The sequence below is a fragment of the Phocoena sinus genome, chromosome 3 (assembly GCF_008692025.1).
Source record: "Phocoena sinus isolate mPhoSin1 chromosome 3, mPhoSin1.pri, whole genome shotgun sequence".
NCBI lineage: Eukaryota > Metazoa > Chordata > Mammalia > Artiodactyla > Phocoenidae > Phocoena > Phocoena sinus.
Genome location: NC_045765.1, coordinates 94,771,201 through 94,794,858, shown reverse-complemented (window position 1 = coordinate 94,794,858; position 23,658 = coordinate 94,771,201). Strand labels below are relative to the sequence as shown.

General features: G+C 40.6%; 1 protein-coding gene and 1 long non-coding RNA gene across 22 annotated transcripts in view; one reads left to right on the top strand and one right to left on the bottom strand.

The window, feature by feature from the left end:
• CAST (calpastatin) overlaps positions 1–23,658 on the top strand; it is a 130,528-nt gene that overhangs the window by 103,794 nt on the left and 3,076 nt on the right. For 15 of the 20 annotated variants that reach the window (XM_032626607.1, XM_032626613.1, XM_032626604.1 and 12 more), the window contains 10 exons: positions 3,579–3,680; positions 4,155–4,238; positions 6,513–6,563; positions 6,733–6,804; positions 7,923–8,021; positions 9,864–9,971; positions 11,360–11,452; positions 13,116–13,160; positions 13,586–13,678; positions 15,044–15,115. In XM_032626607.1, the coding sequence (XP_032482498.1) occupies positions 3,579–3,680; positions 4,155–4,238; positions 6,513–6,563; positions 6,733–6,804; positions 7,923–8,021; positions 9,864–9,971; positions 11,360–11,452; positions 13,116–13,160; positions 13,586–13,678; positions 15,044–15,115 (819 nt within the window). The remainder of the gene's footprint in view (positions 1–3,578; positions 3,681–4,154; positions 4,239–6,512; positions 6,564–6,732; positions 6,805–7,922; positions 8,022–9,863; positions 9,972–11,359; positions 11,453–13,115; positions 13,161–13,585; positions 13,679–15,043; positions 15,116–23,658) is intronic. The other 5 variants (XM_032626615.1, XM_032626605.1, XM_032626608.1 and 2 more) reach the window with 1 other exon arrangement.
• On the bottom strand, positions 13,692–19,844 carry LOC116751163. Of its 2 annotated transcripts, XR_004349191.1 has the most exons (5): positions 19,820–19,844; positions 19,252–19,280; positions 17,562–17,663; positions 16,625–16,717; positions 13,692–14,352 (listed from the first exon to the last, which is right to left on the bottom strand). It is a non-coding gene; the product is annotated as an uncharacterized LOC116751163 (long non-coding RNA). The 2 variants fall into 2 exon arrangements; XR_004349190.1 differs by lacking the exons at positions 19,252–19,280; positions 19,820–19,844 and having other exon boundaries at positions 17,562–18,679.

Genomic DNA, 23,658 nt, shown 5'->3' with positions numbered 1-23,658 from the left:
CTGCAAACTGTTTTGTTTTGTTTTGACCTTCTGAAATTGTTTCTAGCTCCTTGGCTACTGTGGTTAATCATGCTTCTTCACATTCCTGTGTCCTTCAAGCTGATTTGGTGTCCCACAAATAGCCTGATATTACTTTTTATTGACTCTCCCGGTGGAATCATCTGTACCTTTGTCATCATGACTCCTCTTGCAACTGAAGGGAGACAGGTGGACTCACTTCCTTTCCCCTTCCTTCTTTTCTTGCCTCTCTCTCACTTTCTAATTTTTCTATAAAGTATGATATTTAACTAGTTGAATCTGTTTTCTTTGGAACTCAGTGAGTTTTGTTTCCATTAGCAGGTAGAATCTGACTCAGAGAATAACAGCTGATGGAACTATGTTTCTCGTTAGTACAGACTTAGTGAATCTACACTCTGAGTAACTAAACTTGTTCTAGATGCTTTGCAATATCTTCTCATTAAATTTTCACAAGGACACTGTGAAGGCTGTTCTGATCATGTCTCTCTTATAAACGAGGGAAATGAACTTCGAGTTGACCTTGAGCAATTCACTTAACCTTTCAGAACCTCAGCTGAGATGTAAGATATGGCCCCTGCTCTCAGCCCGCTTCAGGTCTAGTTTGGATATGGGCCAGGTTCAGGCTTACAGTTTAGTTTGATCATTCTCATATGGGAAAAGGGCAGCAGGAACATGGGTGAAGGAGCTGCTTTCTAGGAGGAACTCGAAAAGGTTTGCAGGTGGAGGACAGGATCCTGCTGAGAAGTGGGAACAGCACTGTTTTCCTGGGGAGACGAGCAAACCCAGGACAGCCCAGCACAGAGGTGTGGAGCCCTTCAGGTATTGGGGTATGTGCATTTAGTTGTTTGAGAGAAGAGGGCCTTGAAGAAGATGTAGGACAAGAGTCCTGGGTACCCTGAGTGGCTGCTTCCTGCCAGGGAAATCCTGGGTGCCAGCTGCAAGTCCCCTCACAGTCCAGGGTCTCCCTCCTGCCTTAGGACGTGACCTCCTTTTTATTTGGTGGGAGAGTCTCAGGGTACCCTCCAAAAACTTTTACATTGTGGTATTCAGGCACAGGCCACAGTGGTAAAGAACAGGAGAGGAAGAGAGAATCTGGGAAGAGACTGGTGGAGGAAGTAGGCACAGAGGCAGTGATTGGCATCAAAAAGACAGTAGCCAATATTCCAGGGCAGAACTCTTGTGACCTAAACATGTGTCATCTACCTGTTGTGTCAACTGTGACTGCCAGGGCCTTAGAGCCGAGTTAGTTCCTTTCCAGCTTTATCCTGACTGTAGAGAGTTGAGCATTGGATTTTTAATGGAGAGGAAAAAATTTTAAAAAGAGCTCTTGTTTTTCTATTCTCTGACTGCCTTTCCTGGGCCTCTACTCCACCAACTCTGGTTACCACAGTTGCCGAGTTTATCATCACTGAGGTCAGTTGGCATTTCTGGGACTGTGACACCCATGGGAGCCAGAAAGAATAGCCGCAGAGTGTGATAAAGGTCAGAGAACTCAAGAGAGGCTGGAGGATCAGTGAGCAAAAGGAAACAGAAAGCCCAGGGGAAGGAGATGAATGTCTGCCCTCTGCAGTTCTTGTTGTAGAAAAAGAAAGTTTATTGAGCAAATCCGAAGACCTGAGTTCTAGTTCTGAACCTGACAACAAAAATAGAAGCTTTGGGGCTTCCCTGGTGGCGCAGTGGTTGAGAGTCCGCCTGCGGATGCAGGGGACACGGGTTCGTGCCCCGGTCCGGGAAGATCCCACATACCGCGGAGCGGCTGGGCCCGTGAGCCATGGCCGCTGAGCCTGCGCGTCCGGAGCCTGTGCTCCGCAACGGGAGAGGCCCGCGTACCGCAAAAAAAAATAGAAGCTTTTGTCATTGGTCCTGTTTCCAAATTCTTTAGCTCTTAAGACTGCTGCTTCTCCTAGCTTTTCTAACTCGGTTTCACTTATTTCTTGAGCCAAAGGGCACAGGCTTGGGAAGCAGTAGTTTCCAAAGATTCTGCAGCCGAGAGTAGAAAACAGAAGTGTGAGCAGGTGACTTGGATCAGGTAGCAATCAGATTGCTTGGCTAAGACTTGGGGACCGCTGCAGCTCTTAGTTACAATCCCAAGCAGGTTGGAAACATCAGGGATGTTTGTTGCCCCCCCCCGGAATAAAATCTATTCAGTGTCCAACCACTAGATGGTGATAAATCACTTTCCACTCGACGGCCCTTTTTTCACTGGTGATCTTTACTTTTGAGGTGCAGCTTAGCAACACTTTTCTTAGAACGATGGCTAATCCGTATAAAACAGAAAGACGCTTTTACTCTAAAATTCCAATATGTACTCCATGTGAAGTCATATTCTTTTACAATAAGAATAATCTTTGAGACTAATTCAGGAGCTTTCACACTTTTGACCAAAACCAGAGTTGGAAATTCATGGATTCTGCAACCCAGGACCCACACAGTAGAACAATAGTTTAGTAAATGATACTTATCCTTGGTATGCACGATGCATTCTATTTTATATTCTTCATTTAAAAAGAGTCCTGGGGCTTCCCTGGTGGCGCAGTGGTTGGGAGTCCGCCTGCCGATGCAGGGGACACGGGTTCGTGCCCCGGTCTGGGAGGATCCCGCATGCCGCGGAGCGGCTGGGCCCGTGGGCCATGGCCGCTGAGCCTGCGCGTCCGGAGCCTGTCCTCCGCGACGGGAGAGGCCACAACAGTGAGAGGCCCGCGTAACGCATAAAAAAAAAAAAAAAAAAAAAAAAAAAAAAAAGAGTCCTGACCATGAACTACTAAATTGATTTTAAGAGCTCATCATGTATGGATCATGACCTGTGGTTTGGAAAAAGCTGGATCTAGTCCTCTCTTTAGCCCAAACATAACCTATCCTTTATTTTCTCTTTATGCCATTAATGTTCTGTGTTCGTCCAGTTTCATTTTAAATACCACTGTGGTCAGAGCTCACTATATCACAGGGAGCACATTTCATTTTCAACAACTGGACCCCAGGTAGACCGTTCTCATTGGGCCACTCGGGTTAATAAGTCACAGGCCATCACCTGAACTGGCGTGAATCCACTCTGACCAGTAGAAGCCACATAGAGAACACAAGCTTCTGTGCCTCAGTAGAGGCTCAGCTGAAGCCACTGCCTCCGGGGCCCAGCTGTTTCACTGGGAAGAGTGTCCTCTCAAGGGCTTTTCTGAAAGCTTTCCTGTGCCATCTCTAAAACAGTCACATAAAGATCACTTCTTTCTTCTTTCCTGGCTTTCAGCTTCTGTGTGGTGTTACCCAGTCTCTTAACTTCCTAATTTCTGAACCAAAACGCGGGTTAGATCTTAAAAGTTTCTCAGTGTCAGTACATGAATTGCATACACTTAATGTTTAACATAAGAAACTTGCTCTAACTTTTAACACTTCAGGATTTTTAAACGTAGATTCTAATTCAGTTGATTTTTTAGATTATTAAAAGATGACATGTGCTTCTTCTCTAGGCCTGAAATAAGGCTATGCCCATCTGAATTGTTTGTTGTAGTCTCTTTTAAAAGGAATGCTTAACCACCTACTTAGTGTACCCCGTGATGTGCTTTTAGAAGGGCATGGGGCCACGTGATGCTGTAGAAGCCTTGGCTGGAAGCCTGGGGATAAAGGAAGCTGGTCCAGAAGTTGGAAAGCCCGTGGAGGATAAAGTCAAGGTAATGGCAGCTCGGATACTGCTAGAAAAGAACTATCGCTGATCGCCCTGACTCCCCAGATAACTCAGTCATTTTTTTAAATTTCCTACAACACATGACCAGCTGTCTTTCTCTGTTATTGTGCATGTCCTGTTTAATAAGCAAACCCTGAGCGAGCATCAGTGTTTAGGTGCAGCAGTGGATGGCTGGCGTGCACGCATCAGAGTTCTGAGTCTCACCTTGTCCACCTGCAATTCCACTGCTGAGGAGTCAGGAGAGAAGTGGCACTGCCTCTACCGCTCCTCACGACTGCCTCTTAGCCCAGCAGGCTAAAAGTGGTGCTGTCTGAGCCTGCTAAACCAGGATACAGTGTCAAAGATGGAGTTGCTGTAGGAACCTAACAATGCATTTGTTGACCTCAAATGTAGTCACTCAGGCATCCACTTTATGAGAAAAAGATGTATTAACAATGAAGATGGTTTCATTTTTATTCAGGAGAAAGCCAAAGAAGAAGATCGTGAAAAACTTGGTGAAAAAGAAGAAACAATTCCTCCTGATTATAGATTAGAAGAGGTCAAGGTAAACAGGCTGGGATCTTTTTCTAATTTATTTTAATTTATATTGAATTTCATATACATGAAAAAGGGACATGCGAACAGACCTGGGACATAAAGATCACGTTTCTTAGTATTTCTACACCAAATAGTATCAGTTCACTAATATCCTGTTTGCACACCAGCTATGAAACTAAAATATTCCTAAGTGGCCTTTTACTCCTCCCTTAGGTGAAAGAAATAATATAATGTCTTAACTACCTAATTTTTGCCTGTCTAATAGGTGGCTTGTTAGAATACCAGAAGCAGAGAAAACTTAGGAGACCTTCATACAGATAGGAAAACCAAAATGAGCAACAATCACTTCCTGAGGAAAGATTTACAAACCTTAAATATAAGTTGACAAATAAGAGAGCCTACTTGACACTGAATATAGTGATAAATTGACCCATTTCTTTTATTTTGAACGTAGCTTGTACAGACCAAGTAACAAGGGGGAGGCCGCTACTTAAGAGATATGCCACTTCATGGATGATGCAGGAAAATCAGATTGATGCTCCTCGTATGCAGCAGGTGTACTAGTCCATTTATTTGGCAAAGGCAGGAACTGTACTGAGCTTTCCCTGATTGAAAGTTTATTATTCTGGATACCTTTAGTCCGCTTCCTTTCTGCATTTCACAAGTCAGTTGAAACCATGGACTTCCTATTCATTTCGGCTTGTTCGTTTGCAAGGTTCTTAGACTATGTGGCCCTTAAGCAGCTGTCACATTTGAAAAAAGGCTGGTCACGTGCCCGTAACTCTTCAGAGTAGGAGGTTGGTTACTTTCTCTCTCCTCTTGCTGAATTTTAGTAGCAGTTTTTAAGAATGCAGCTGATTAGCTTTCCTGACCGCTCTATTCTGCGGTAGTTTCATCCTTCTCTGAACTTGTTGATCCCACCCATTACTACTTACCTGTAGCTTTATAGCATTTCCAGGTGCTGGCTTGATCTCTTGTTTAAATCCTATGTTGTTCTTCTTCAGCTCCGCTCCCATCAGGCCTCTTCAATAGATTCAGCTCCCTGAGGGTAGACCACAGGTTCCCCCTTCCAGACACGGGATGATCTCAGTTTGAGTGTGGAGCAGACGTGCCCTCGCCCCTGCTCCTGTGTGTCACTTGGGAAATGTGCTGCCTTTGCAGCTAAAGGATGGTGGAGAGCAAGCCTCAGGCTGTTTCCCTCCTCACTGAACAGTGGTCAGAAGGTATATGTGAACGTGCAGAGGAGGTGGAAATGGGGGTAAAGGAGTTTGTCAAAAGGGGAGCTGGTGATACTCTCAACCATTGCATCTCCTTGAATTTTAACAAAACAAAAAACACCTTGAGCAGTTTATCAGGAGAAGTACACGGTTGACCCTGGAGCAACACAGGTTTGAATTGTGTGGGTCCACTTATATTCGGATTTTTTTCAGTAGTAACACTACAGCACTATACCTTCTGCAGCTGGTTGAATTCATGGATGCAGAACCACAGATACAGAGGGCCGAGTATAAATTATACACAGATTTTTGACTGCTTGGGAGGTCCGTGCCCCTAACCCCCATGTCTTCCAAGGGGTTAACTGTGTGTTTAAAGAGAGAATCTTGCACTTCTTTTTGCGCGTGTAGATACATGGGATTTACCATCTATTTATAAATCTTCTTTTACTAAAGAGCCCCAAATGCTTTAGCGATTTTGTCCTGTTACTCAGAAGTGGCACTCAGAGTCATTTGAAGGTTGGCATCATCTGAGCCTCAGGGTGAGCTCCCTGAGGGCAGGGATTTGTCTGTCCTACTTTCTGTGGTATTCCCGGTGCTTAGTAGAGGGCTTGGCGCAGAGGTAATTCAGGATGTGCTGCCTCTACAGTTAACCAGCTTTTTCAAGGCAACCTGTGCAAAGCCCACTCCCCAGGCAGGTGAGGGTCTCATCCGCGTGCTCCCTCGGTGTCCTGTGCACACTGTCACAGCCCCACGTGCCACGCACTACATTAACTGTTCACGTGCTCCCCCTACAGTAGTGTGGGCTTCTGAGGTTGGCAAGCCACGCTCTATCCGTTTGCAGCCCCCGTGCCTAGGGAATGCCCGATGTGTGCCAGCTGTTTGTTGACGTGAGCTAATCAGAGGATATTTCCTGGTGAGAGGATCTGTTTCCTGAAATGATGAATCAAATTTGTAATGTACAATATCATCAGGTATAACCTGTCGACCTCTTATAATGTTTACAAGGTGCATACGTAGGATACACGTGAAATGACTCAATGCCATGTTTCTGTCCCCCTGCATAGGATAAAGATGGAAAACCACTACTGCCAAAGGAGCCCAAGGAACCACTCCCAGTAAGCAAGCCAGTTTTCTCTGAGTGTCTCTCTCTCCTTTGGCCCTGATGGTTAATGCGGGGAGGGCATAGCTTTCTGTGGAATGAGTTGATCAGCATATAAACAGTGACAACATTTTGAAGAGACTGATGAGGTGGTGTTTGTTGATACATTTCCTGGTTCTTTGCAGCCCTTGAGTGAAGACTTCCTCCTTGATGCTTTGTCCAAGGACTTCACCGTTCCCCCAAGCACTTCATCTCTTGTAAGTCTTCTGAGATTCCTGGTTTTATTTCCGTACTTTTAGGGTAGCAGAAATAAATGGAAACTTGTGACTTAGAACCTGATGTGGGAGCTGAGGAAACAATCACAAAATTAATGGCCCTCAACCCACTGTAGCCGTAAAAAATGTGTTCCATTTGAAATACTGGTCCAGCACAGTGGATGTTTTCGACCGTGTAGCTAATTGAACCAATGAGCGTGCACTCTATCATGTATACCTATGAAAAGAGAATTTAAAATTGAGTTGTCCAATACATTTGAAAAATAAATGCATAAAAATATGAAAAAATACTGAAAAGCGTTTTTCAGTATTTCTAGGGAAGATTAACCCAACTAAACACCAGGATTTATTAACAGTAATGACAAAAAATACAGTTCTGATTCAGAAAGCGAAGCCACAGGCCAATGGGAAAGAAATCCAGAAATGAACATAAATGACAGATTCAGTGTTTCTTTAAAATGAGAAAAGAAATCATTATTTCAGAAAGATTCTAGAATAATATACCATTTAACATTAAGAAAAAAATGATACAACTGAAGCTTCTTCATCCCATATACCAAGTATTAAAGCAATAGTAGCACATAATTTTATACCTAATACATGATCAGAATTAAAATGTGATAAATCTCTAATTTAGGCAAGCAAGGCCATGGGAAACAGGCATGGCCATTCGTTGCTTGTGGCACTGTGAATTTCTAGCAACTCTGAGAGGGCCCTTGGCAGAATATAGCTAGCACCATAAAAAGAGCCACTTCTAGAACTTATTCAGAGCAATTAATTACAGAGAAGAAAGCTGAAAACTCCAGACAACCTAAACGTGCAACAAGAAATGTATAAACTACAGTACTCTAAATCAGTGGCTTGTTGAACGTTTAGGATAATAAATGGGAATAGGAAATTGTATAAAATAACGTGTGGAATAGGACGTAGAATAAAAATGGCTCTTAAGATGCTGTGTTGCTGTGCTTCCATTTGGAGCAAGAGAAAAACAATCAAAAAGCTATACTGAGAGTTGTATTTAAGAGATGGTATGTGGGCATAATTTGCATACACCGTATTACTGGTCAAAATCTTTTTGTTTGTTTGTTTTCTTACAAAAGCAATTGGAAGATGCTAAACTTTCAGCTGTCATCTCTGAAGTGGTTTCCCAAACCCCAGCTCCAACCAACCACTCTGCAGGTCCACCCCCAGACACTCCGGTAAGCAACAGAGTTTATGAGTACTTTTTTCAGCAGCAACAACAAGGAGAAAGAAAATAGGACTCCTCCTCAGAGTAAATGAAAATCAACAAAATTGTTAGGAAGAACAGGCACCTTCCGTTTCAGAAGAGGTAAGACTGGTGAGACAGGGAGATGACAGAGAATATCTAAAATGATTAAATATATAAAACAATGTATGTGAGAGTATTTTACACACAGTGAAGGAGCTTAATATTATTGTTGCTTTATTAGAATTGAAGTACAATAATGTGCATTGTGTATATGTTCAGATTAGTAGATTTTTAAAAATTATTTAGCTTTCCTGATAATTGATGTTCTCCTCCTTTGTATTTTTCCTGATCCATGCTATAATACTACTCATTATTTAACCTCAAGCTTACTTTAAGGAATTGCTCAGTGTTTGAGCTTCTCTCTGCCCCCAAAATTCACAAACTCCTCATGGAATAGCATTGTCTTCCTCCCATTCACACCAGTAAAAACTTGTCATTTTCATGCTAGTAATAGAAGAACCTTAGTGTCAATATTGTTTTAATTATTTACATGTTCTGAGGTAAGACTGTGGGACCAAAGCTTTTCCAGACTTCCTTGATTGATTTTCTTTGCAGTACCAAATTATACATTATCCAGGAGACCACGGCACATCAAAAGATAAAGAGATCGCCCTAAACCAGATCCCCATCTCCTTGGTTGAGAAGAAGTGCCCCATTTGCTAGTTGGAGATGAAGTAGCTTTAGTGAAGTCAGCTATGCTTCCTTTCCTTTTGATGAAGCATCAAAGCTTACTTAGTGCTGTACTCTGAGATTCTGAGTGAATTTTCATCCTGTTGGGTTAATGTGGGATCATCTGAGAATATCCAGAGGCACAAATGACAAAGCCCAGACCCAGCTGTGGGTAGCACCATTAGCTGCTATAATCCTGGGCTCTAATGAAGCACTTAAAACCAGTAAAATGCCCTCTCTCCATGTGTCTATGTGTGTGTTTGTGTATGTACACACAGCCACAATGACAGAAGTCCCTGTGCAACAGAAAGGAAGGCTGCCATTTACACTTCAATTCTTTTTTTTTTTTTTTTGCGGTACGCGGGCCTCTCACTGTGTGGCCTCTCCCGTTGCGGAGCACAGGCTCCGGACGCGCAGGCTCAGCGGCCATGGCTCACGGGCTTAGCCGCTCCGCGGCATGTGGGATCTTCCCGGACTGGGGCACAAACCCCGTGTCCCCTGCATCGGCAGGCGGGCTCTCAACCACTGCGCCACCAGGGAAGCCCTACACTTCAATTCTTAATACTCAGATTCTAGGGGCCCCTGTGATTGAGGCTATTAATAAACGTCCACAATCAAAAGCCTTTTTGCCTTTCACAGGTATGTTTTAGAATGACACCTTTACCATCACTTTTCCCATCTTTCTTTACAGGAATACACTAGGGAATCAAAGAGTAAACTAAGCTATCATAATTCATGTGACTTTTCTTTGCTGGGAACATACTGTTACATACATTGAAAGCATCATAAGACATATTTTCTAGAAAAATCGGGCCAGGAACCCCATCTTTTTAGGGAGGGACCTATTTTCTCAGAAGAGAAAGACATCCAGGGGTGGGGCAGGGTAGACAGGTGCAGACAAGTGCTGAGAGTGAAAGATGAGGGAGAAGAAAAACCCTCAGAAAAAAGGGTTGGATTGCCGATCCAGTGCCTCTGCCCACCTGCCCATCTCCCTGGTGACAACCCCATAAGCTTATAGAAGTCTTAGCGGCAGTGTCAGGGCTGCACTCCAACAGGTGACCTCATTTGGCTAACCAGTGACTGATTCAGATTTACTTTTTAGCAGAGTGACGACAAAGAACTTGACGATGCCCTGGATCAACTTTCTGACAGTCTCGGGCAAAGACAGCCTGATGCAGATGAGAACAAACCCCTAGAGGATAAAGTCAAGGTAAAAGAAAAACAAATCATTAATAAGTGAAAATTGAAAGTTATTATAGCACAGAATACCCTACCCTCCACACAAAGGGGAAAACCCGCTCTGACTTTGCCTGGAGTCAGTGAACGGTTGGATAACTTCAGCCTCTGACTTTGCCTGGAGTCAGTGAACGGTTGGATAACTTCAGCCTCTGACTTTGCCTGGAGTCAGTGAATGGTTGGATAACTTCAGCCTAATTTTTTCCTACTCCATGGTCTATGTCGTGTCTCTTTCCTCTCTGAGGTCTGTGCTATGGCACAGATTCAGGCAAACATCCTGTTCATGAGGCTAGACTTTGTGATGATGGAAAAGCCAGCCCTGCTTTGTTAATTTTATTCTCTTCCCACATTTTTTCTTGGTTGTATCTGGCAGTAAGTTTATCATACATATCTGATGCACACATGTGCATTTTTTTGGTTCACAAGTTGTGTAAATGTAGTGGCAGAGGCTTCCCTAGCAGTCGTCCCTGCTATCGAAACTAACTGCATTGGACCAGGAGTTCAGCACCACAGAGGCGTCCACAAGGTGCAGACTCTTAATGCTATATATCTTGTACAACATGTAGAAGTGTACTTATTTATACTTAATATTCAGTACTTAACAGTCCATTTAGCTTGGAACCAGAAAGGTAACGTCCCACACAAATCTATGTCTCAAAGACAGGACATTTCAAAGAATCCTTAGGTCTCGATTCTACCATTGTCATAGGAATATCGAGGTGAACTTAACCTGTATTTGAAAAATGAAATTATAATGATGCAGAAAAATAAAATCTGTACCCCACCCCTGGGGTGGGGAGCTGTTCCTGAATCCAGGACCGAGAGACCAGCCACGTCCCACTGAGGCACGGATGCTGGGAGGTGGGTACTGCTTACTCAACAGCAGGTATTTGCTCACCTGCAACACAAACAAACAGCACGTCCCTTCAGATTTGCTCCTGTCGTGGTCCTTCAGGGCTCCTTATAAAGAGGCAAAGTTGTAAATAGTACCTCTTAAGTGCCAAGGTACAGCAACTTGATTTTTTTATTTAAAAAGTGAAACAGTGAAAGATATTTCATAACTGTGGGTTTTTATCTCCTTCCATGGTTTCTGAAGATAATTATTTAATCATTTACTTCCATTTAAAATACAGGTAGGAAATTAATAGGTGTGGATTGACAAAACAGAAGCACTGGGTTTACCTGTTTCCATCAACTGAAAGTCTGTTGACGTTGTTCTCTCGCTTACAGATTTAAAAGAGACCCTATTTTCTTGCCTCAGAAAAGTCCAGTAAATGCTGAATGCTGCATGCTGCATTTTAGAATGTACTCTCTAAGTGAAGGCGGAACTGAATCGTAATTATATACGTTCACTGTTTACAGGAAAAAGTGAAAGCTGAACACAGAGACAAGCTGGGAGAAAGGGATGACACCATCCCACCTAAATATCAACATCTCTTGGATGATGACAAGGAGGTAAATGAGGGCAATGTCTAGGTTAGATGGATATATGCTCCAAAGCGTTTGAGATTCACACCTCACGTGAAATGAACAGGAGGTACACTGTAACAATAGCATAAAAATGTAACATGACTGATGTTTTTAATCTGTCCCCACTGAGCAGGCTGTCTAGAATTCTGTTTAATATTTATTTGAGCCAGTATTGTTGGATGTTTACTGCGCTGGGCACTGTGGCATAGAGAGTTGAATAATGTTCATTCACTCACTGATGCTTAACAGTGATTCTGTGGCATGTACGTATATGAATTCTCCTTGCAAGAAAAGGCTATAATAAGAATGATATTTGTAATCTTGACTGAAGCAGAGTTTCTCTGTTGAAGGAGAACAGAAAAAGAGCTAGTATCGGAATAATTCATAGGGCAAATACGACCCCTCCAAGACCTGCTGTCCCTCTTTCTTCTCCTACAACACCACCTGTGCTGTTGAGAGTGAAGACAGACAAAGCCATATTCCCAATCACAAGTCCTATTTCTCTATCTAAATGCACTCTGTCAAGAAGTCTCTGTCTTTGTCTCTAACATGGAAGCCAGTTTCGCTTAGGTCAACCTGGTCTGTACCCTACCCCTTCCTATTTGGCTCTTAGTTGCAAGTCCATTAGATGTTAAATAACCCTTTCCAGGTCTGTTCATCCAAAAAAAAAACCCAAGGAAATGTGAATTACATCTTTCTCATTCTGTACTGATGCACGTGAGGGGTGTGATGGCTGTGGTTTATAGGATATTATCAGCTGCAGTGTCCTCCTCGCTTGTGTCGAATAGTCACAATAGCAGCTGTGCATCCTGCTAGAATCCACCCTGCTTTGATAGTCGCCCGTGACTCTGCTGTATTCTTTAGGAAGTGTATTATTTAGTATCCTTGCCTTTGCAGATGGGAAAAATCCCTGATGAGTTGTCCTTGTAATCTTCACCGAAAAAAAATCTTATCTATAGACCATTCCTTTCCAAGTGTAATAAGCTATAGTAGATGAGCATATAGTAAATTAGTAAATAAGACATAAAAACACAAGTTACTTTTTGTAACATTTTAACTAGAATTATACAATGACAAAGTTGCTAACATAGTGTTTCTTCCACTTCTAGGAAAAGACTCACCCTTGCATTTTCTCCAAGGCTATTGAAATAGTTATAGGGTAGTCGTTAAGCAAAGCTGGTGAGGAAATGATAGGGACACAGGTTTATCAGTTATGCAAATCTATACAGTCGTCCCTTGGTGTCCACGGGGCATTAGTTCCAGGACCCCCAGATACCAATGTCTGAGGATGCTCGAGTCGCTTATATAAAATGGCATAGTATTTCCATGTAACCCTACACACATTCTCCTCTGTACTTTAAATCATCTCTAGGTCACTTAGAATACCTAATACAATGTAAGTGCCGTGTAAGTAGTTGCCAGCATGTGGAAAATTCAATTTTTGCTTTTTGGAACTTTCTAGAATTTTATTTCCCTAAATATTTTCGATCTGCCAGTTGGTTGAATCTGCCAGTGCAGAATCCACAGATGCAGGGGGCTGACTGAACTCCATTTCAAGTCACTGGATAAGAGATTATATAAATACTGACTACACCTAAGTAAACCTTTACAAAAATTTGTTTAACCAGGAGTCTGCTTTGTTTCTAAGGGCAAATCAGCGACGCCACCTACAAAGAAACCCGAGGCATCAAAGGTAAATACCGTATCCGCGTATCTCCATAAAAAAAATTTTTTTAAACTCTAGCTGCGACTTTTACATTTTAGAAATCTGAAATTCACTGAATGCCTACCTTGTGCTTGGTGGGATGCCAAGGCATGTGTGTAAGAGTGTATTATTTCTGTCTTCCCAAGTCCATTGAAGCTAGGCAGTTCCATTTTCCAGGTTAGAAAATCAAAGCTCAGAGAATACTAAGCAACTTGTATAAAACAGTAGAAGAAAATAGAGCTGGCAAGATTTTCCTGTTTTAATATCTCTTTTGTAATACACTAGGCTGTTAGGAAAATAACGTCAGCAAGGTTTTATATTAAACAAACATATTTTCAGGGATGTGGGGAAATGTCCTACGTAGCATCTTTGCCTTGTGCTTCTTCCCTGATGGTTATTTGTTAAAATCTCAGAAACCTGCAGATGCCCAAGACCCCATTGATGCCCTCTCAGGGGACTTTGACAGCTGTCCCTCAACTACAGAAACCTCAGAGAACACAGCAAAGGTACTGTGCTCTTTCATATTGACTTTCTTTGAATGTCTATGTATACACACACACACACACACACACGTATATAATACATATATATAATTTTATATTGTAAAATAGACTGGTTAATGCCATCGAGAACTTGAAAAGAAAAAAATTCTATAATTCTGCTACTCCACAAACACTATTATTTGGTATATTTCTTACCTTTTTCCATATGTATATTTTACATAGTTGTACTTATTGTCCACATATAATACATTGCTTAACATTATTTCATAAATGCTTTCCCTGTTGCTTTATAATCTCCATAGCTAGCATTTTTGATTGCCACACTATATTGTTGTACAACAGTAATGCTTTATCTGTGTTCATTTAAAATGAGAGCAGTCCCTCACTATATACCATGCCCCTTGCCCTCTGGGGCTTCCTCCCCTTTTCTGCCCGGAGCAGCTGGCTGACTCTCCTACTCACCTCTCAGGGCCCAGTTCAAACATCAGCTTCTCCTGGAAGCCTCCCCTGTCTGCTTCTCCCTTCGCAGATCAGGGGTGTGGCCTCTGTGCCCTCTCTGCACTGTGGGTTACCTGTCACATGTGCATCACACCACGGAGCTGCATGCTGTATACTGCAGGGATGTGTCTGGTACCTCCGTGCTCAGCGTTAGCAGAATGCCTGGTACATAGCAGGTGCTGAAAACATGATCAAAAGCGAATGAAAAAATGTGTAATCCATCAAATAAATAGAGGGAAAAGTGAAATGAGTGCCCTTCATTGTTATTTCAGAAGAATTAAAATTGCACATCTCTTTGCTATTGTTTTGGCTGTTATTAAACATATCTCCCAATCAATCAATCACTGAATTGTCAGTCTTCCCCATCTTGGGTGATTTAATTTCTAGACCACGTCAGCATCCTATCTCTCACTCCTGGAACTTCATAAATAATGCCTTTCTGGTGAATGGACTTTCTTTTTTGTATATGACTTGCCCTAGCTCTCTCTGGTTGTTACATTCTCTTCCGTAACACTGAAAACAAACAGTGTCCTGTTGGCACATAAAAACCAATCCTGATAGAAACAAGCTGTTTTGGTGAGCAAAATACAGTCCGGGTGAACCAGGCATCATGGAAATTGGCAGAGCATCATCAGTGTGACTCACCTTTTCCTCATTTTTATCCTTTTTACCCGCCACCTTGAACACCTCTGTGTACTTTCATTGTTGTTTGAAAAATCTTGACTAAAATACTCAATTTTCCATTATTTAATTAAATTGGAGATTCCAGGCTACTAAAAAGAATAGTCTGGATTGATTTGATAGCAGCAGCAGTTAATTGCTAGATGGAGTGTTGATAGCAGGAGCCTCATTACATTTCCTTTGCTTTAGGACAAAGACAAGAAGACTGCTTCCAGCTCCAAAGCACCCAAGAACGGGGGTGAAGCAAAGGATTCTGCAAAGGTAAACTGAAGCGTAAATAGACTACAGATTAGCTCGGCAATGACATCGAGTGGTGTATCCCTAGTCATTTAGTTTCTGATTGGGATCTATTGAGAATAAATACTATCTGTCCCCTAGCATGTCTTGGTAAAGAAATTGAAGTTTTAGAGACATTTAATTTTTAAAGTAACTGACACTTTAGAAATCTGAGTGAACATTCTTAACACAATTGAAGTTTCCTGCATTCCTAGCCCTTGTCACACAAAGTCCCACTGTCAGCTGTGCTAGTCTGGAATGAGTGCAGGCCCTCTCTCCTTCATCAGACCCCACAAACCTCAAGCTCTCTCGTAGCTACTTTCCCTCACTGTGTGCAGATAGCCTTGCCTTCTACTTCAAAGAGAAAATTGAGACTGCCTTGCAGAAAATAACCAAGATCCCCTTCCTACCTGCCTCCCAACAAACCCTCTCCCCTCTTGCCCTGCAGCCCCTCCTTTCTCTCAGGGGGTCAATAACTCTCTCCGGTATCTTTGTCTCAATTCTTTTCCCTTGTAGTACAAACATATTCAAATTCTTTCATAACTTCAAAAGCCCTATTTCCCTCCATCCCTTCACCTCCTCGAAAGATTTGTCCCTATGACCCTGCTTCCTCTTCTTGAGCTCTGCCCGAGAACAGCAATGACATGCTGGTTGCTTTATCGCTGGTACCTTGTCTATCCTTAGTTGACGTGATCTCTCAGGTATGCTCTTGGGCATCAGAGTTGATGCTGTAATGGACTGAGACTTCGGGGAATGTTGGGATGGGTGAATCTATTTTATACCTTCAGCTGTCCAAAACCCAGACTGCCACTTCCTACTCCACATTTCCACTTGGATAAACATTGACAGTACAGATCCATATACTACATTTCATCAGATCTAAATCACCATCAGTTATATATCATTAAGAAAAAATGTCAACAACTTGATTATGATGTTATTCATCATAACAACCAGCAAATTAAGACATGTTAAAATAGTGTGTGTGTGTGTGTTTGTGTGTGTGGCAAGGGAGGTGACACCACCAGGGAATGTGGTTTATATGAACCTTGGAACATGGAAGTAGTATATGAAATTGAGAAGATCTTACAGTTTCTGTGATTCAATCTACTCACATTAAATACTAGTAGTCTTTCCTCTGAGGTGATATCTAATTTTTCACGTTGCTCTAGAAAGCAAAACTAAGACTAATGAGTAGAAGTTATAGGGTCTGGTTTCTTAGAGTTGGGCATTAATTCAGCACAACACGGAAGTTTCCTATTAAAATTACTGAAACTGTGGCCAGGGAAGGAATGGAAATTGGATTAGAAAACTTCTAGGTCCCCTCCAATTCTAAAAACATAGGATTCAAATGGTTATGACTATGATCCCAAGTATAATGAGAAATAAAAGGTACAGGTTTAAAAACAATAGTCCAGCTGAATCAAAACTCTTAAAAAACAAGATAGTGAGTTCCAGTTCAAGATGGTGATGTAAAGAAGATCCTCAACTCACCTTGTCCCATGGAAACACCAGATCTACAGCTGCATATGTGACAATTTCCTCTAGGAAAAAAACCCCCGAATTATCTGTGTGACTCCTCTTTACCTGGCAAATGAGAGAAGCCTGGCATCAAAGAGGGTAGGAGAGGCTAGGACACAGTCTCAACATAAACTCCACCCCAACACAGCAACAGACCGTCAGGAGCGAACTCAAAACTCAGAGCTTCTCCCTGCAGATCAAAAAACTTGAAGCCCACATCAGCACCCAACCTTAAAGACCACCTGAGAAATGAGCCCCTAAAACATCTAGCTTTGAAAGCCCACGGAGCTTGTGTCCAGAAGACCCACAAGGCTATAGCAAACTGAGAAACAGTTCTTAAAGGGCTTGTGAGCTCTGACTCATCTGCCCACCCCAAAGCAATCAGAGATACAGTTCTTGGCTGGCTACCATCCCCAGAGTACTGCACAGACAGCAGACTAAAACATACCCCCAAGTCTTTCTGTGTAAAAGGCCTACTTGCTTGTCCTGGAGCTTTGGCCTGAGGGGCAGGCTTCCGGTTTGGCACATATCTAGACACCTACGGATGTGCTCTTAGGAAATGTAAGCTGGTGCTCACCCTCTTTGTGCTGTTTCTCCACCTCGCTCCAGGTCACCAGCATCTTCCAGAAAGGGGGCTTATACACTCATCTAGAGGCCCAATTTTTGTAACTGCCACCCAGGGGACACCCACTGATCACCTGGCTCTGGTAGCCAGCAGGACTTATGCTTGTGGTCCATCCTACAAGACTATATATATTTGTATACTTTAAAACCTGCTACCTGAGGGACTGGCTTCCATTCAGCCTGAATCTAGGTGCTGAGATTCTCCCCTTTGGGACACTGACAGATCTTAGCACACCCTCAACTACTGTGAACCACTGAAAATAAAATAGGCAGCTTGAACACTTACAATGTTTTGAGAGATGATCAAGAGTTAGGGCAGGGCTTAACAGTAAGGTTCGTCTCCTATATGAGGCCACTCCTTTAAGACTGGGAGAGGTGGTTGTTTTATCTAATGCACAGAAACCAACACAGAGAGTCAAGGAAAATGAAGAAACAGAGGAGTATGTTCCAAACGATTAAAACCTCATGATAAAAATCTTAATGAAGTGATTTACCTGATGAGTTCAAAATAAGTCATAAATTTGCTCACCAAACTTGGGGGAGGAATGGATGAACACAGTGAGAACTTCAACAAAGAGACAGGAAAATACAAGAAAGTAACAAATAGAAGCCACAGAGCTGAAAAATACAATAACTGAACTGAAAAACACACTAGAGGGGTTTAACAGCAGACTAGAAGAAGCAGAAGAAAGGATCAGTGAACTCAAAGACAAAGCAATGGGATTCACCCAATCAAAGCAGCAAAAAGAAAAAAATGGAAATAAAAAAGTAAAGATAGCTGAAAGGACTTACGGGACAACATCACACAAACCAACACAGATGACCATCTGCATTACAGGAGTCCCAGAAGGAGAAGTGAGAGAGAAAGGGACAAAGCACTTATTTGAAGAAATATGGCTAAAACTTCTCCTAACATGAGGAAGGCAGACAACCATATCCAGGAAGCCCAGAGGCTTCCAAATAAGAACCCAAAGATGCCCATATCAAAGACACATTATAATTAAAATATCAAAAGTTAAAGACAAGGAGAGAAACTTAAGTGAACCAAGAAAAAAAAAACTTTTTACATACAAGGGAACTCCCTCAAGACTCTCAGCAGATTTTCAGCAGAAACTTTGCAAGCCATAAAGGAGTGTCATGATATATTCAAAGTGCTGAAAGAAAAAACTTCCAAGAATACTCTTCTTGGAAAAGTCATTCAGAATTGAAGGAAAGGACAAGTTTTTCCAGTAAGCAAAAACTAAAGGAGTTCATCACCACTAAATAAGACTTCTTTAAGCTGGAAAGGGTGCTAATTAGTAACAGGAAAACATATCAAAGTATAAATCTCACTGGTAAAGGTTAACATACAGTAAAATTCAGAATAATCTAATGTTGTAAAGCTGGTGGATTAATCACTTATAAAGCTAGTATGAAGGTTAAAAGACAAAAGTAGTAAAAATAACTATAATTATAATAATTAATTAAGGGGTACACAGGATTAAAAGATGTAAAATGGACATCAAAAACATAAAATAGGGGGTGGGGGAGTAAAAATGTAGAGCATTCAAACGTAACTTATTGACTTAAAATATAAATGTTAAGTTGTTATATGTAAGCCTTATGGTAGCCACAAAGTAAAAACCTATAGTAGATACACAAGAGAGAAAGACAAAGGAACCTAAGCATACTACTATAGAAAATGATCAAATCACAAAAGAGAGCAAGAGAAGAAGGAACAAAGGAACTACAGAACAGCCAGAAAATAATTAACAAAATGGCAATAAGTACATACTTATTAATAAATACTTTAAAAGTAAATGGGCTAAATTCCTCAATCAAAAGACAGAGTGGCAGAAGGGATAAAAAAGCAAGACCATCTATATGCTGCCTACAAGGAACTCACTTCAAATTTAAGGACAGACTGAAAATGAAGAGATGGAAAAAATATTCCATGCATATGGAAACCAAAACAAAGCTGGGGTAGCTATACTTACATCAGACAAAATAGTCTTTAAAACAAAAACTGTAATAAGAGACAAGAAGAACATTAGATAATGATAAAGGGGTTGATGCACAAGAGGATTTAACATTTTTAAATATTTATGTACCCAACATAGGAATGTCTAAATATATAAAGCAAATATTAACAGATCTAAGGGGAGAAATGGTAGGGGACTTTAATACCCCATTTTCATCAACTGATAGATCATCCAGACAGAAAATCAATAAGGAAACACTGGCCTTAAATGACATGTTATAGCAGTTGTACTTAATAGCTATATACAGAACATTTGATCCAGAGCCACAGAATACACATTTTCCTCAAATGTACATGGAACGTTCTCCAGGATATATCATATGTTAGGCCACAAAACAACTCTTAATAAATTTAAGAAGACTGACATCATATCAGGCATCCTTTTTACTACAATGGTATGAAACTAGAAATCAATTATAAGAAGAAAACTGGAAAATTCACAAACGTGGATTTCATAAACAATATGCTATTCAACAACCAATGAATGGGTTAAAGAAGAAATCAAAAAAGAAATTTAAAAATACCTCGAGGGCTTCCCTGGTGGCGCAGTGGTTGAGAGTCCGCCTGCTGAGGCAGGGGACATGGGTTCATGCCCCAGTCTGGGAACATCCCACATGCCGCGGAGCGGCTAGACCTGTGAGCCATGGCTGCTGAGCCTGCGCGTCCGGAGCCTGTGCTCTGCAATGGAAGAGGCCACAACAGTGAGAGGCCCGCGTACCACAAAAAAAAAAAAAAATACCTTGAGACAAATGAAAATGAAAACAATATACCAAAATTTATGGGATCCAGAAGAAGTAGTTCTAGGAGGGAAGTTTAGAGTGATAAATGCCTACCTCAAGAAATCAGACAACCTAACTTTATACCTCAAGGAACTAGAAGAATAATAACAAATGAAGCCCAAAATCAGTAAAGGAAAGGAAATAACAAAAATCAGAACAGAACTAGATGAAAGAGATTAAAAAGATAATAGAAAAGATAAATAAAACTAAGAGCTGTTTTTTTGAAAAGATAAAGTTCAGAAAACCTTTAGCTACACTGACAAGAAAAAAAAATAAGAGGACTCAGATAAAATCAAATGAAAAAGGAGACGTTACAGCTGATACCACAGAAATAAAAAGGATCATAAAAGACTGCTATGAACAATTATACACCAAATATTGGACACCTTGAAGAAAGAAACATACACCTACCAAGACTGAATCATGAAGAAACAGAACACATGAAAAGACCATTACTAGTAAGGAGATTGAATCGGTAATCATAAACCTCCCAACAAACAAAAGTCTGGGATCAGACAGCTTCACTGGTGAACTCTACCATACATTTAAAGAAGACTTAACACCAATCCTTCTCAAACTCTTCCAAAAACAGAAAAGGAGGGAATACTTCCAAACTCATTTTACAAGGCCACCATTATCCTGCTACCAAAACTAGGCCAGGGAACTGGAAGAGAAAATTACAGGCAAATATCCCTGATGAAAATATATGTATAAAATCCTCAACAAAATATTAGCAAACTGAATTTGACAGTACATTAGAAGAATCATACACCATGATCAAGTAGAATTTATTCCAGGGCTGCAAGGTGGTTCAATATCCGCAAATCAGTCAGTGTGATGATACGCCACATTAACAAAATGAAGGATAAAAATCATATGATTATCTCAATAGATGCAGAAAAAGATCTGAAAACCCACATCCATTTATGGTAAAAACTCTCCACAAAGTGGATATAGAGGGAACATACCTCATCATAATAAGGGCCATACATAACAAACCCACAGCTATCATCACACTCAATGGTAAAAAGATGAAAACTTTTTCTTTAAGAACAGGAAAAAGACAAGGATACCCACTCTTGCCACTTATTCAACATAGTATTGGAAGTCCTAGCCACAGCAATTAGGCAAGAAAAAGAAATTAAAAGCAAACTGGAAAGGAAGAACTAAAACTGTCACTATTTGCAAAACTGACATATTATATAAAGAAAACCCGAAAGACTCCACCAAAAACTGATAGAACTAATAAACAAATTCAGTAAAAGTGTAAGATACTCTTTCTAGACACTAATAACAAACTATAAGAAGGAGAAATAAACACATATATGCCATTTATAATGTCATGAAAAACCCTCAGAATAAATTTAACTGAGGTGAAAGACCTATCCAATGGGAATTATAAGACAGTGATAAAAGAAAGTGAAGAAGACATAAATAAACAGAAAGTTATTCCATGCTCATAGACTGAAAAAAATATTGTTAAAATGTCCATACTACCCAAAGCAGTCTACAGATTCAGTACAATCCCTATCTGTATTCCAGTGACATTTTTCATAGAAATAGAAAAAATAATCCTAAAATTTGTATGGAACCACCGAAGACCCCAAACAGCCAAAGCAATCTCGAAAAAGAAAAAGGTAGAGGCATCATGCTCCCTAATTTCAAACTATATTACAAAGATATAGTAATCAAAATAGTATGGTATTGGCATAAAAACAGACACATAGATCAATGGAACAGAATAGAGAACCCAGAGAATTCCCTGGCGGTCCAGTGGTTAGGACTCTGCACTTTCACTGCCGAGGGCATGGGTTCAATCTCTGGTCAGGGAACTAAGATCCTGCAAGCTGCACAGCACAACCAAAAAAAAAAGATAGACAGACCAGAAATATGGTCAATAATTAATGATAAAGGAGCCAAGAATATACAGTGGGGAAAGGACAGTCTCTTCAATAAATAGTGTTGGGAACTGGACCTCTATCTCAAACCATACACAAAAATTAACTCAAAATGGGTTAAAGACTTGAATATACGATCTGAAACCATAAAACTCCTAGAAGACATAGGCAGTAAGCTCTCTGACATCAGTCTTAATAGAGATTTTTATGAACTTGACACCAAAAGCAAAGGCAACAAAAGCACAAAAGTAAAAACAAACAAGTATAACTACATCAAACGAAACAGCTCTGCACAGCAAAGGAAAACATCAACAAAATGAAAAGGCAACCTACTGAATGGGAGAAAATATTTGCAAATCATATATCTGATAAGAGATTGATACCCAAAATATATAAAGAACTAATACAACTCAACAGCAAAAAAAAAATCCAAATGAAAAACTGGGCAGAGGATCTAAATAGGCGGTTTTCCAAAGAAGACATACAGATAGCCAAGAAGCATATGAAAAGGTGCTCAACATCACTAATCATCAGGGAAAGTGCACTATTGGTAGGAATGTAAATTGGTATAGTCACTATAGAAAACAGTATGGGATTCCTCAAAAAATTAAAACTAGGAACTACCATATAATCCAGGAATTCCACTTCTGGGTATTTATCAAAAGAAAATGAAAACTAACTTGGGAACTTCCCTGGTGGTCCAGTGGTTAAGACATTGCCTTCCAGTGCAGCGGGGGCAGGTTCAATCCCCAGTTGGGGAGCTAAGATCCCACATGCCTCGCGGCCAACAAACCAAAACATAAAACAGAAGCAATATTGTAACAAATTCAATAAAGACTTTAAAAATGGTCCACATCAAAATAATCTTTGAAAAAAAAATAACTTGAAAAGATATCTGCATTCCCGTGTTCATGGCAGAATTATTTACAATAGCTAAGTTATGGAAACAACCTAAGTGTCCATTGATGGATGGATAAGAAATATGGTATATATACCCAATGGAATATTACTCAGCCATAAAAAAGAATGAAATCTTACCTTTTCAACAACATCAATGGACCTCAATTGCATTATGCAAGTGAAAAAAGTCAGAGAAAGATGAAAGCTCTATGATCTCACTTATATGTAGAATCTAAAAACAAAAACATGAGCTCATAGATTGGTGGCTGCCAGAGAGGTGAGGGATGGGGGAGTAGGTGAAATTGGTGAAGGTAGTCAAAAGGTACAAACTTAAAGTATTTAAGTCATGGGACTGTTATGTAAAGCATGGTAATGACAGTCAATAAATACTGTATTGCATATTTGAAAGTTGCTAAGAGAGTAGATCTTTAAAGTTCTCATCACAAAAATTTTGTAACTATGTATGGTGATGGATTTTAACTAGATTTATTGTGTTACTCCACAATATTTATAAATATGGAATGCTTACGTTATACACCTGAAACAAATATGTCAATTATACCTCAAAAAAAGTGAAATCCATGAAAGATACAAGAAACCAGATTGATAATTAGTTGCTCATGCCATTATATCTCTGATTAAATATTTATTATTTAATACAAAGTACATACTCAAAAAACAGAAAGCACAGTAACCCTATATGCTGAGTCGATTAGCTGCCGGCTAAGCCCCCAAGTGTAAGAGAAGGATGGATCACTGTGGAACGAATGGATACCATCCATGAAC